The sequence below is a fragment of the Meriones unguiculatus genome, chromosome 21 (assembly GCF_030254825.1).
Source record: "Meriones unguiculatus strain TT.TT164.6M chromosome 21, Bangor_MerUng_6.1, whole genome shotgun sequence".
Taxonomy (NCBI): Eukaryota; Metazoa; Chordata; class Mammalia; order Rodentia; family Muridae; genus Meriones; species Meriones unguiculatus.
Genome location: NC_083368.1, coordinates 34149607 through 34165001, shown reverse-complemented (window position 1 = coordinate 34165001; position 15395 = coordinate 34149607). Strand labels below are relative to the sequence as shown.

Genomic DNA, 15395 nt, shown 5'->3' with positions numbered 1-15395 from the left:
AATTTTGAATTTTTTGGTTTTTTTTTTTTTTTTTTTTGGTAAGCAATGTACTTTTAAATGTTTGCCATATTTCCTAAAGAACTTATTTGTCCCTTGATAACTAAACAAACAGAAGATAGATTCTTTGCATTTGCTCCATTTTGCTTCAATATTTTCCTAAGAATTTGAGAAGTAAATTTATAGTCAGCCTCCTCCTTTAGTACAAATAGTGTGCATTGAAGCCTTCCCCTCTCCCCTCAAAAGCAGAAAGGCTAGCGTGTAAGCAGAGAGTTTTACAGTACCCAGCAAAATACTCCACTCCTTGCTGGTTGTCCACAAACTGAGGAGAGAATTTATTTTTCTTAAAACAAGCCCCTCTAGTTGGCTTCATTGATTCTTTGAAATGCCAGACTTTGTTATGTATCTGAGAAAACAATTGTTAAAATAATAGTGTAGTCAGATTAACAGAAAAAAAATACGTATTTAGTGAAATCATTGTGCATGGGTACATTTATCTGTTTACCTGTCTGTCTTGCCACCAGAAGGCCACTCCCTTGATCATAAGCATTGAACTCTTCAAGAATAGATCTTTAAGGAATATATGGCTATTGTTTTTAATTCTCCCTTGATAAATTTGTTTTAAGGCATAACAAAAAAGCCTTGATATGCTTGCAAAAGAAAGAAAGTGTCAAAGGACATTTCTTTTAAGTAGTTGATATTGTGCTGTGTGCCAAGAATTCAATATTGATGAATCAATAATATATATATGTATACCTATACATATATATATATCTAATAAGGTGTCTGTAAACAAAACATATCAAACAAAAGCTATGTATTGATTAATTGATGAAAATGTTGTGACCAGGGCCTCAAACAACCCTCACCTTGTATTATACGCAGACATATTGGTTACTACTGTTAATTCAGTTTTTATAATGACGTCTCTGAATGTAACTACAAAGAATGATGAGAATGAACTTGGCTAAACCTCACCTACTCTGGATCACATAGGCAAAGGCCATCATCTCCACATACTTATCTCTTCCTCCCACAAGAGAAAACCATGAGAGCCTCTAGCAATCCAGAGGAAGCTGGGATTTCAAAGAGTAATCTTGAAAAGGAATCCAAAATCTCAACTGAATTTGATGTTTGGGTGTCTTGGAACCAATATAGAAAGTAGTTACTTAGCAAGTACAAAACTGATGGCCCAGGCAATCAATCAATCCTGATAAGGAAGATAATTAAAGAAGTGGCTGCAGTACTGGTGTATCCCAGTTCTTTCCCAAGCCAAACATAAATTGCTTTAGGTATCCTGATGTTGTGGATTTTTCTACATTTCTATTTCCACCTGTCAGAACCAGAAGTTGATTCTACCTTTGAAAGCAAAATAGCTACCTTTTCGTGAGCCAAGCTGGCTTTCTCCTATGAATCCTAAGGGGGAAAAGAAGCATACCAGAATACATTGGCTCAGCATATTGTTCCCACTAAATGAATTACAATTCTTACGCATTCAGGAGAAACGTACAAGTCCAGAGAGGTGCTTTGGACGGAAAGTCACTTTGTGACATTGCTTTATGAAAGGAAAATTGAAATCCAGCTAGGCTCAAAGCAGCCCCTAGGAGCAACCTAACAAAATCACTTGGTAAAATAACTGTCGTATAGACAACCACTTGCCATTTTCTAAAATCAGAATGCTGAGTTTTGTCGTCATTGCCTTGTGGTTGTCTCCTGCATTTAAAGAGAGATGTCCCAAGAAAACGGCTTCTTAACCCAAGAGACACTCTGCTCCAAAGATAACATGTGGATACATCTGGAGATAATTTCCATTGATGTGAGTGAGCGAAGGGTGCTACAGACATTTCCTAGATAAAGGGCAAAAACGCTGGTAACTGCCCACAAGTTTAGGCCAACAACAAGTTTTCTAACCCAAAATATCAGGATGGAAATGCCTACTCCAGAATGACTAGGGAATGATGGGATATTATGCTTTTGCAGTTTGTGGTGTCCTCATGTTGGTGATCAAGAGATACATAATTAACTCTACACTGGCCTGGTTCCAGTGCCATTGAGGACACAGTCCGAATGCCCAGAGAGGTTTTGACAGACACTTGGTTCCTAATACAGAAAACAGGACTCCATAGGAAACAGAACCTGGGATCACCATGGGCTCCTGGTCCCTACAAAAGAACTTTCTCCCCTGGTGGTCTCCTCTTTATGGGTAAGAAGGCACTGCTCATAAACCAATTCGCTTCAGAGGCAGCACTTACTATGTCAGGGGGGTTTTGCCTCGTGGAACACAGGAGGAGGAAAGACAACAGAAGTCATGTACAAAGCCTTGGACCATCTCTAAAACTGTTAGTCTCAGACACCTTGTAGGAAACCGAATTTCCCTAGCCTAGGTAAGTCTCCAGAATTTGATGGAGAAAAGAATATTTTGTGGCCTCAGCTTTCAAGAGCCCATGTGGCTATCTACATACAATACCTGTGACCTCCACACTGTCCCTTTGATTTGTAAATGTAGAGAGCACGTATTGACAAATACTCAGGGTAATTCTTGAGAGTTCAATGCAAGTGTGTTGGCTCATAATTGTACTCCTCCCTTTGCAAGCAGATCTCCACTGCCCTCCACTAAGGGGTTTTACTTCTCCCTAACAGATAAGTTGCAAGGTTCTGCACTTCTTCCATCAGTACATGATGGCTTGCAACTATTTCTGGATGCTCTGTGAAGGGATCTACCTTCACACTCTCATCGTTGTGGCTGTGTTTACTGAGGAGCAACGCCTGTGCTGGTACTATCTTCTTGGCTGGGGTATGTATTTCATACAATTGGGTTTTGCGCTCCATTTACCCATTTGCATATTTATACCCTTCTCCCCATCTTGATTTCAGAAAACACAGTCAGAATTCCAGTCTTTGGCAGCTTTTCCCTCACATGTTTCTTTCAAATCTAGTTTACCTATTTTTTTTTTTATGAAACACAATTGATGGAATCTTCTTTGTACGAGTTTCGAAAGTATCTATCTGTAAAACTCAGAAAAGATTTTATGAAAACAGAGCTAGCTATAAATGTATTCTCACCTATGGCATTCAGCTGAGAGAAGAGTACCTTGGAAGGAACATTTATACTTTTCTTTCCATACTGGTGTATTGCAAAGTACTTATAAAGCTGGTTGTCATCTTTGTATACAACTCAATATAGATCTCTATTTAGCACATGAACAATACAGAAGGGAAAAATGAGTTGTTCTCCTGTATTAAAAGGGAAGGAAAGATAACAAAATGCCGATTTAATACTTCAACTGTCCTTGATCAGCAAATATTCAGAACTTCATTAGCATGATCCAAATAGGGTGATAAAGACTATGACACTCATAGTAACCACAGAACTGCTAACCAGGGCCAGCTAATGCAGTAGATCTCTTGTTCAGTATTCTAACCACAGAAAGAAAGTGTCAAAAGGGAGGATTTCTTCCTTATAGGTAGGTATTTGGGAAGACAGAAAGTCAAGCAGAGTACAACAGTGCAATGTTGGGACATACCAAAATCTGTTCACTTCTACCTAACATACACAGAGAGAAAGGAGAGAGAGAAAGAGAGAGAGACAGATAGACACAGAGAGCGAGGCAGAGAAAGAGAGACAGAGAGGGAGAGAAAAGAAAAGAACTAAAATCTACCACATCCCTTACTATTCAAAAACAGAGTGGCACGTTTTAAAGAAATAGCCTTGGCTTAGACCTTGAAGCAGCACTGTCTTTGTGCGGGAGGAACACAAACAAAGGAAAGCCCAAACAACTTCTCAAAACAAAATGTTTCACTGGAATGTTAAAAGATGTGAGGTAACAGAGAAAGCTTTCTGCTGACACTATATACGGTTGGTTTCTCTTTTGAAAATACTGCAACAGTAGCATAGGTTCTAGACTTTACAATATCAGTAAAGTAATGCACCACAAGATTATTTTGAAAATAATCTTCAAAATTGGGCTGCAGAAAATATGCCCCCAAGCTATTTTCTGGGAACTAGGTAGTCTTTAGGGGACATCAAACCCAAGGCCACACGTATGAAAAATGGTTCCAAATCCAGGATATAAAAGAGAATGCAACACCTAAATTTATTAGAGGCATGATAAAGCCATCCCGTGAATGAACAACTCTATGGTGATGAAATTCTCCCCACCAGAAAAGGAAAGAATGATTCTCCCCTCGCTGCACTTTTCTGTGTCTGTATTGCATCTCTTAGTATTTGGTATTTAGTATCTCTCATATCCAAGCAATGTCTTCAGGCTGCTTTGGACTTACTGGCATCCCCTTGTTATAAACAGAAAGAAGGAAAATCTATGAATTTTCACATTGAGCAAGCAGGATTTTTTAATCTATTTTTTAAAAGGGAGGAGGAAAAGCCTGTGGAATAAGTATCACTCTTATTTTCAGTATCTTTGGTAAAAGAGAGAGAGAGAGAGAGAGAGAGAGAGAGAGAGAGAGAGAGAGAGAAGCAAGTCTTGAGGATGAGAAGAATAGGAACAGAGAGAAAAACCTAAACTGCATATTTTAAAAAGCCACAATAGGCATAGGAAGGTGTCAAGCTCTAGAAGTGATATCTAGGGCTTACCCCATTAGCTAGGAAATATACTTGGCCTTCAGGGACCTGGAGAAGTAGACTCAGATTCCAAAACTCCTTTTTATAATTGCATATGTTTCTTGTTGTCTAATCCTAAAATGTGTATTTCAAAACAGATCCAGACAATAATTTTGAGTCTTTAAATTCAAACAAAAAAAAAAAATAGCCTGTTAGAACCGCTGTGAGTAGCACAATCGTATGTTGTGTAAATAGTCCAGGTTAAAATTATTTCAACCCAATATATAATCAGTGGTGTTGTTGAATTATTTAATTTATGCATTTAGAAACCAACATTATTTTATGTGAAAACCTAATAGTTTGAGGCCTTCTCTCTTTTTTTTTCATCTCATTTACTGAAATTTGAAGGGTACCAGTTTAGTTCTTTCTAGAGACACATTTCTTAACCTGACTGTAACAACAAACCTCTTTCTACAGATGCTTCAATCAAATCAAGCTGTATTATCATGTACTAGGTACATCTGTGTAAAAAAAAAAAAAAAGACAATCTTTTTTAAAGGAAAATTACAACTTTAAAATACACTCATGGAAAAAAATTATTTTAAAATATGTAATTTGGCATGGTGAATAGATATCATCTGTATTTTCCTGAATATAAACTCAAGGGGAGTTTTAATTATGTTTGCTTGTGCTTTGATTTAGTCAAGAAAGAGGACACTACACTTCCTCTGTAAGGCACAGCCAGAACGTAGAGGGATAAGATTATACTGGCTTCGATGAAATACTTGTTCTAAAAAGAATTGTACAGGAGGTAAGCAGGGAACTGAGATACCCGAAAGGAATCCTATGAACATCAAGGGAGGCTTTCACAGCATCCCTTAAGGGTGGCCCAGTCTCTTACCAGGTGAGAAGTTCACAATATCAGCAAAAGCATCTTCAAAACCAGCCGTGTTAGGGAGGGTCACGGTTGCGAGTTACAATGTGCCTGCCACAAGCTAAGAATTTCGAAAGGCTTTTAATTGCCTGGGTGCTTTTAGCCAGACTCCACAAGCTGGTGCTGCTCCTGCAGCCAGGAGTGGTTCCCTCTGGCTTCACCGAAGATAACGGAGAAGCAAACATCACGAGAAGGTCTTGGTAGCCACAATCAATTTGCCACTACCATTGGATGCCACTACCATCCAATCGTAGGTAAGCTTATGGCATGGGAGCCACGTCTGATTTGTGCTTTGCCCGATTTTAGGGTTCCCAGTGGTGCCAACCATCATCCACGCTGTCACTCGTGCCATCTACTACAATGACAAGTAAGTATCACGCTGAGTTTTAGGCTAACTGTGTTCCGAAGCACACCTGTACTGATGTGGACCTTTGCTTTCTTTCCGTTCAGCTGCTGGCTGAGTTCGGACACCCACCTGCTCTACATCATCCATGGACCCGTCATGATGGCTCTGGTGGTAAGAATTGATTTTCGAATATATCGCCAGTGTCCTGATGAGACCTGATAGGCTATATGGTCAGATAGTAGGGGAGGAGGACTGCCCCTATCAGTGGACAAGGGGAGGGATATGGGGGGAGGAGGGGGGGTAGAACTGGGATGAGATGGGAGGGTATAGCCAGGATACAAAGTGAATAAGTTGTAATAAATAATAATAATAATAAAGAAAAAATTAAATTAAAAAATGTATACATATATATATATATATATATTGCCATCACTGTCATTGCCCAGCTTTATGAGTATGTCTATGTGGCATGTGTACTGTAGCTACAAAATAAAGCTAATTTAATGCCATTTCTATCATAAAGGAACCAATTATATTCTTCAAAACAAATGTATTTTACTGTGCAGGTGGAGAAACTCATTTGCATGCCTAGGGTGATGGCAAGTGTTTTTGTTTTTGTTTTGTTTTTTTCCTACTGAAAAATAAAAATAAATAAATATAAAATGGACTGAGATCCGGATGGCCACACTCTGCCCCCCGGCACTGAGGAGGCATCCATCAGTAACGGAACAAGTTAGACTGGCATTCGGGCTGGCTCCCCAAGCCTTGTCAGCATCTTTTATTTTGAAAGATCTCTAGCCATTAGTCCGGGCAGTGCCACACTGTCCGCAGCCCGGTAATGGAGTATTTGCTCTTGCGAATCTCTGCAGGTCAACTTCTTCTTTCTGCTCAACATCGTCCGCGTGCTCGTGACCAAGCTGAGGCAGACACATGAGGCTGAAACCTACAGGTACCTGAAGGCTGTGAAGGCCACCATGGTTCTTGTGCCCCTGCTGGGGATCCAGTTTGTCGTGTTCCCCTGGAGGCCTTCCAACAAGGTGCTTGGGAAGATCTATGACTACGTCATGCACTCTCTGATTCATTTCCAGGTAAGGACACCAACCCCGTGTTCACTCGGTGGCTTGTTGCCCTGGTAGGCCCATCTGACGAAAGCCCACAGTCTCCGCTGTGAGATTATGATCTTAAAAGTCAGGACGCATAGCTTTCGACTCAGCAGGCCCAAGCAAAACTTTTGAAGGAAATCGGGCTTTATGAGGCATTTGTTTCCGCTTTATTGATATTCAGGACCCTGTAATGGCCCCTAGACAGCTTTTCACATATCAAGTAGCTGCGAGCATTTCTTTCATAAACCAATGTGACTCTGGAGTGATGAGGGCAACACATTTGCGCAGAGCTGCCCTTCCCCCCCCCCCCGCGCTCCTTCAGCTTTCGCTGCCGGAACCTATCCATGACAGTTCTAGGCCTGTACAGGGACAGTCACTATGCCTGGGTTTCTCATGTTTCTCATGTAGGAGGTCACAAAATGAATCAGTGCAGTCCTGGGCTGAAGTTAGCCAAACCAGAAAAGAGAACAGGTGCCTTGTTTCCATTTGCTCTAAAGATTTGGCCCAGGTTAAAAGTTCTGATAAAGGCTACAACTAGGTATTTTGAGTCCGGGTTTCGTAGAGTCATATGTGGCATAGTCCCTCACTAACTAACAATCCACGGCTTCACACTCAGACCTGCAAAAGATTCCTCTGTTAATCATAGCTTTTAACTTTTTAAAGTACAAAGGCTCTCCCAATCCACTATAATCAACACAATCACTAAAGCTGCCCGTACTAAATGGAATAATATATTAAGCAAATTCCCTAGGACCCTTGCTAGTTGCTGAACAGTAGTAGCATCTTTAACATCACTCTTTCCCCTGCCTTTCTGCTTCATCAAACTTTGACATTCTGTTTCAGAGTGGAATTTTCCTCTCTCTAGACAGTCTGTGTGGTGATTGTGTAAAATGACATCATACAAACACAAAACCCTTCAGCTGCATTTTCCCTTCTCTTTTTAGGGATTCTTTGTGGCCACCATCTACTGCTTCTGCAACCATGAGGTAAGCCTGCATCTCACGGAATACCAACACTCACATGTGTAAAGCCAGCATTTTACAGTTTGCAAAGGACTGTAGCGCAGTTTCGCCAGATCTCATTTCTACATGCTCTCACAGAGGGTTGTGTGTAATAGGATAGTAGGGATATTTTTTTTTCTACTACCCCAGGCTGAATTTCACTTAAGGGTGTGCGGTGAAACTACACATACAGCCAAGAGCTCCCTTAGCCGATACATCAGCAACGCGATGATAAAATTAAAATTTTGATTTTGATTCACTGTCAGTGTATTGCCGTCAGTGGCTGCCGTCATGGAGTAAACCCTTCTATAATAAACTGAATATCTGGATCCGTGTACTGCAGAGACTTATCCAACCAAGCCACCAAGGCAGTTTCTTCTAACAAAATCATGCCTGAAAACTCAGTGTGTAAAATGTGAAAAGGGAGCAGCTATATCCCTAGAGATTCCTCCAGTGAACCTCCACAATCTTAAAGAACACAATTCAAAAGTTCCCCTCAAATTTTAGCTGGGAGTCTGAGTTCCAAAAAAAAAAACATGGTGTTGCTGTCCCACTGCCACCAATACAATTGGAACAGCCAGGACCAGAGTCCAGACTTTCTAATTCTCAATCAAATTAACTAATATTCAGTTAAATTATCTATATATGTGATCCTTCCCTAGAAATTATACAGTTCTCTATAGAGACCACATCATTTTAATGCACAAGTATTCTTGTCATTGGTAATTAATTTCCATTAAAAATAATTCTATTCAAAGCAAACCACAGTTTGTTATTATATGACCATATACTATCCTGTTACTGTTTAAGAACATTTTCTAAGCACAATGGTACCTAATACCTGTTCTATTTTTTTAATAATACTTTAAATATCTAAAACACTTGTTTGCTTTGTCACCTGAATCCCATCTCCAAATCCAAGTCAGAAAATGTTTATTTTTTTTTCATTGATACATCTTATTCTTTTATCCAACAGCTTATTCCTCCACTCAATAAATTGTGTTTGTGTACTCATGATTGCTAAGGGACATAGTAGGAGTCTGGAGTTAAATGAGATATGCTTGCGTTGGTAGCTGGTAGAGTAACTTCTTCTCCTGCCTTTATTCTTTAACAGTAAAAGCTAAAATATAAATAGGGCTTATATCATGTAGAATACTGCGGCCCCAGTGAGGATACTCTGTGCATGTGGACTCTTACATTTTAAGTTTGTTTTAATATACAAAACAAATTCTTTCATCTAAAACAGTGCTAAAAGAGGCTCAGCGAGGTCAGGCCTCGGAAAGCACAAGAGGACTGTACGCATTTGTAAAATTGCCCACAGTATGTACTGTGCCTTAACTACAATGTCTCTTGGGAGTCTCAGACATAGAAAGAAAGCCCAAGGGGTACTCACGACAGTTGAAATAGCTGGAGTTTATTGCATATGGGTTTTCTTTTTCCTGTTTTTGAAACATTCCTGTTTTCATTAAGATCATGTAGCTAGAGGAAGGTGTAAACGTGACATTTCTAATATTAGAAAAATAGGATGCTGCGCCAAATGTAATATCACCATCACATGGATGTCAGGCATCTGGGTCTCAGCTGGGCACTGCATATACTTCCCCTTCTGTCACTGGATACAGGCAAGGCTCTCACTTTCATAGGAGGTTACATCCAGCTACATCTGAGATAAGTCTGTCTGGAGACTTTGCCTGGCTAATTACTGAGTTTTGGCAAAGATCCCAGGGACTGATAAGTCAGCAATGCAATGATAAAAAATTGAAAATTTAGTTTTGATTCATTGTCAGCATGTTACTGTCAGTGACAACCATCATGGAAAATAAAGCCTTACATAGAGGTCCACCGATTGGCTACGAGGATCAGGTGTGCCAGGCTGTGGTGACAGAGTGATGCCTGAAGGGCAGAACTTAGCTATAAAGGCTTTGGGCGTCTCAGACATGTAACTAAGGACACTTAGGATAAATTTAACAGGAAAATAGGCATGCACACCAAAGCATTCAAATCTAACCAAGAAGGTTTCCGTAAAATGTTTGTCTCCTCATGTATGGGAACCAAGGCCTAAACATACCAGCTTAATACAGAGCCATCAAGAACAATTGTGTCTTCAGACCATCAGGCAAAGCTTTCATTTTTCCAAATTCAGCAATAAATGAATTGATAAAAATCAAGGGGGAAGTTAAAGTTGTTTTTTGTTAATTTTCAAAATAAGCAATAAACAAATAATCCATAGCGTATGTTGTGCTTAGCCCTTGGTGTCTCTAAACATTTCTACTGCTTTTTAGAATCAATAAGAGCCTCAGGGTTGGGTTTTTTTGTTTTTGTTTTTGTTTGTTTGTTTGTTTGTTTGTTGTTGCAAGATCACAAATGTAATTCCCTTACTCTTATCATCAAAGCACCATATAGTCCAAGTACTATATCAGTCTACACTATAAGACATAATTACCCTTATTAGACTGTCATCATTGCAGTATCTTTCACATGCTGCTTGGGGCCCATTTCTATACATACACTTCAGAAATGAGAGCAGATTGGAAGCAGACTGCCATCACCATACAAAAGAATGCCTCATAAATTTGGAATGCAATTAGAGAAGCTTGCTAACTTCCATAATAATAATTTTAAATATTAAATTTTACTTCATACCCTTTGGCCTCATGTTGGGCTGAGTAACTTAGGTTATGTGGATACTCTGGTAAGGATTGCAAAAGGATGGCTGAGACAAAAGCAAGAGGTTTTTTTTATTTTGTTTTGTTTTTTCCTGTGGGATACTTCTGCCAACTAACACTACATTTATAACTGTCTGCCATGATGCCTCTAAAACTCCAAGTAAGCTTTAGCTATAAGGACAATGTTGGTATCTAAGAGATGCCGAATCCATGGAAACTATCATTTCCCTTTATCTACAGACATTGCCTCTCCAAAGATACTGAACTGGCATCTTTCCTCGTTTCTCAAGAGTATATTGATTATAAGCCTGACATCAAATGGCTTATCTACAGTCCAAACACAGCCAGGCTTCACTTGGAACTTGAGTTCTGCCACGCTGCAGCTCCCTTACTGTGCACACAAGGCACAATCTAAGCCCCTCACATCTGTAAGAGAACACAACAGCGGTGCCCTTGTAGGAAGGCTGCTGTGAGGATTAAACAGATTAATTCACATCAAGTGATTATAATATGGCCTGTGGCAATCAGTCAGTAAGTACTCACGGAATGCTTTATGCCAAGCTGTGTCCCTGTGTGGCTTTTATCAAGACTAAGTCCAGCTGCATGACGCAACCTGCTCCTCACCACATCAACATTTTGTCTCTCTGTTTAAAATACACTTGTATCTAAAATGCTACACCCAAACACATACATCTATAGTTTGTTTGAAAAGTCCAGTATTTCAAAAGACCTGGTTACCAAGTCATTCTGACTGTTTTTCTACAAAAAAGAGACTTAAGTCTCGTTCTTGAAATGTTTTCACTGATGTAGTCAGGCTTTTTATCTGGAACACCTCATTTGGAGCCTTGCTGGGTAAAGGTAAACACACAACATGGGTCCATTGTCATAAAATTTAGGGCTCTGTTGTGGTTTATGGCTATATTTTCATGAGCCAAAAGCTCAGATTTTGATACATTCATGTCTTAGCATGAATGACAGCAGGTAAAATTTTCTCAGCTCCTTCCCTCTGATGAGACATGTCTGCTACTTTATGAAACGAATCAACCTTTCTTTGCAGGCTATAAGAGCCAAGACAGAAAGCTTTGCTCAAAACTGCCAGATAGATTTGCTGGTTGTTACCTAGAAAAGTAACAAACTCCTTGGATTGACCTATTGTTATTCCTGGGTGGTATATTTCATAGTCACAGAATAAAACTCAGTTCTTAGATCAGGTCTACAATTTAACCTCCTTTAAATAAGAATAAGCCCCAAGAGTCATACAAGTGAGGTTTGCTTGGGTCACAGCTGGCAGCCATTGGAAACAAAGCTCCCTCTGCTCTTTCAGGTCCAAGTCGCCGTGAAGCGCCAGTGGGCGCAGATGAAGATCCAGTGGAGCCAGCGCTGGGGAAGGCGCCGCCGCCCCACCAACCGCGTGGTTGCGGCTCCCCGCGCCACCGCCTTTGAGGAGCCAGGTGACCTCCCCATCTACATCTGCCACCAGGAGCCAAGGAACGCTCCTGTCAACAACAATCAAGGCGAAGAGGCTGCTGAAATGATCCCCATGAACGTCATCCAGCAAGACGAATCCGCTTGAATGTGAAGCCGCCCCAAGCATTGTGGTCCACTGAGCCTTCCTTTCCTGGGGGAAAGATAGACCATGCATTCCAAGTGATCCCCATTTCTCCCCCCCCCAGGAGCTGAGCATATCATTTGTGAAGAAGTATTAAGTGAATTTTGTCCATAGTGATGTTGAAGAGAGTGATCCTTGGTACTATTGCTTTGGGAGACAGTCTAGGAATAGAATCTCCCACTGCAACTCGTGAACTCCATCATTCATCTAGGACGGAGATGCCAATGTCATAGGAATGCAGTCAAGGTATCCAGAAATTGCCACTAAATTGACCTGGCTCGGAACAGGGTGCTCCCTGTTAACCTCCAGCCATTTGTACCGCTGAGAAATTACAATCACTCTCAAGGTTTTTAATTTTAACACTAGATTTTGAATTAGACTATTTCTGTATTTGGCTATGGATCTGATTTTTAATTTTTTTATTTCAATCAATTCCTGTTATTACACATTTTACCATCATCATCCATATGGTGTAAAAACTGCACAAATAGCATGACCTCGGAAAGGTGATGTCTTTTAAGCACACGAATGAGTAAGAGCGTGGGAAGAAGGTCTGTGTACTGGGCAGGAAGATGTACAACATTTAGAGTGAGTTTGCTCAAATTGTACCCTCCTCAGATGGCTTTTGGATAATCCAAAAAAAATCCACAGGCAGACCCGAATGTTGTAAGGATTTGATCGCAGTGTTGCATGTGCTTTGGTCACTGACATTTATCAGTTGGGAGGTCACCAAGAATCAATTGCCAAATTTTTCACAAAACTGCCAAAAACATAATTCTCTGTGAAAGAGAACATTCTTTAAAGAGAGTTTTCCACTTTCCTAAACTACAGGATTTATAAAGCAAATCACTTCAAGGTTTATAAAGAAGATTACCTCTTGCCCTTGGGTGCTATCTAGCAGCAAGAGATAGATTTGTTTACGGCTGGTAATTAAAAGACTCCATACAAGTCCATTAACTGCCTTCCACCCAGCTTCAAAGCTTAACAAGATCTCTGGGTTTCCCAGGAAGACTCCGTGTGGCTAATTATAAATCAGTTTCTAGTTGACCTCCTGTTTGCTGCTATTAGCAAAACAGGAGGGAAAAAAAATACACAGCAGAAGGACTTGGAGTTTAACCACATATTAATTCATCTTAAAGTAAAAACAGCTTCTCATCAAAACCCTGTATTATATTTCCACATCTCTCTTTACTCCCCAATATAAGATATTCAAAGGTCCATGAATAAACCAGTATCATCACTGATTTCTTAATCTGCAACAGCAATCAGTTACCATTATTTAATTTGTTTGAAAAATTAGGAACTTCATTGAAACCCCTCCAAAATCTTGTCTCATCTGTCATCCTATGGCACTGCCTTTCAGAAGTGATTGAAAAGTAACCTGATTCGTCCTGGTTACATATTTGGTGCACCCAGAGAAAAACTGTATTTTCCTAGTGACTATAGACCTTGGATACTGAGTGTGTCTCCTTTACCAAATGTAAGGGAGGAATTGAAACGAAGGTATTTTATCCAATCACAGTGTTACATGGTGATGTTCCTATTTTTTGTTTACAAACATCAAAACCAGTGTGTTTCAGGCAGCTCTAGTAGTACAAATGTGATAATATATTGCTGAAGTATTTGAGATGTTATTGTGCTGGTGTAGTAGGGGCTGATGAAATCAAACTGGCTCATCATAGTGTTGCATGTAATACCTAAATTGTGTGAAGCGCTTCTGCTATGTACATGTATAAATTAATACAGAGCATATTGAAAAGGCAAAGATGTATATTTGCATATTTTTCTAAAGAAATATATTTTCATCTTCCATTCATTCATCTTGTCTCTGCTCATTCCATGCATTCTTCATTTCAGCCATAAGCTACCAACATCCCATCGTGTTTGTTTTGTGGGAGGGATAAAGAAAGGAAAACACAGGTTAGAAATGACGTACATGAAGCACAAGGTGCTTATCTTTATTAGTGTAACCACTTTCAGTCTCACCCAGTGGCACAGCCCTCACGCCCTTGATAATATGAAACCATCCATAACTGTCAGTCTGTTATTAGATACATTTGGGGGTTACAGCAAAGAAATCCAGGATAGAGAAGTATAAAATCATTTTTTTCTGTATTGCCTTTTATTATTCTGGAGCCAGACTTGATCTGTTCAGTGTCACCTCAGGTTATTAGAATTGTTATAATTACATATTTCCAATATAATTTGAGAGAAAGATTAAGACTGAATAAAAAGTAACTAATTAAATACCATTAAAAACCACTATTAGAAAGATTTTTTCATATCTGAAAACCATGAAACAGAAAACCTGAGGATTACGTGAGAACTGCTAAACTAATGGAGGGAAATAAGAATGATTTGTAAATGCAACACCTAAGTTGCTGCCTCCTGAGACCTGGGAAACTTTCTAGAATTCACAGAGATGAATTTTCCCTGTACGGTCCAGAGAACAGAATTAACAGATTTTTGAAAACACAAAAGTAATTTCTTGTACCAAAGTGTGAGTCTTCAAGAGGGTAACCTGTATAGAGGAAGCTGCCCATCTCCTTAGATTTTATACTGGAAAATTACTCAAAATGGGTCTTTGTGTACAATTGGATTTTATAATTCTGAGGGAGGAGAAGGCATTGGAGAGGACAAGATAAAATTATCATCACGAAGCTACACTTCATTCATCACTCATTGGTACAAATGTTTCATCCTATCCTACCATAAGTCTAACATTTATCAGTAGGCTTCATTTCTGTGTCAGGGGTACAAATCAAAACTCTAAATGAAAAACATAACCACTGATATTCTGAGTGTGGACAAACAAAATGGCGCGTGTTGTTGGAGGCAGGAGATCAATGTGACTCTCCTTCCCCACTAACACACAAAGACGTTCAAACATCAGAAATGCTCTCAGAACATCTACACAATGTTTTCTCTAGGACTCATTTCCTAAACAACAACACAGAAAATGTCCATACTTTCGTGGTTACATTATGCCTCACGACATGTTGGCCTTAATGGTTGCATGAGAAGGTGTCCAGAAAACTCACAACTCTGAGGCCTGGGAGGTATTACAATAGAAGGGCATCCTGAGACACAGGGGCCCAGGGACCACACAGCTCTGAGGTGGGACAGTGTCCCAAGGGAAGGGCATCCTGAGACACAGGGGCCCAGGGACCACACAGCTCTG

General features: G+C 39.8%; 1 protein-coding gene across 2 annotated transcripts in view; it reads left to right on the top strand.

Annotated features, from left to right (window-relative positions):
* Positions 1–13973, top strand: part of Calcr (calcitonin receptor) — a 78417-nt gene extending 64444 nt beyond the window's left edge. For both annotated transcript variants that reach the window (XM_060373860.1, XM_021660217.2), the window contains 6 exons: positions 2638–2791; positions 5796–5856; positions 5940–6006; positions 6705–6923; positions 7883–7924; positions 11930–13973. In XM_060373860.1, coding sequence (XP_060229843.1) covers positions 2638–2791; positions 5796–5856; positions 5940–6006; positions 6705–6923; positions 7883–7924; positions 11930–12178 — 792 coding nt within the window. In that variant the 3' untranslated portion in view covers positions 12179–13973. The remainder of the gene's footprint in view (positions 1–2637; positions 2792–5795; positions 5857–5939; positions 6007–6704; positions 6924–7882; positions 7925–11929) is intronic.
* The last annotated feature ends 1422 nt before the right edge of the window (positions 13974–15395 follow it).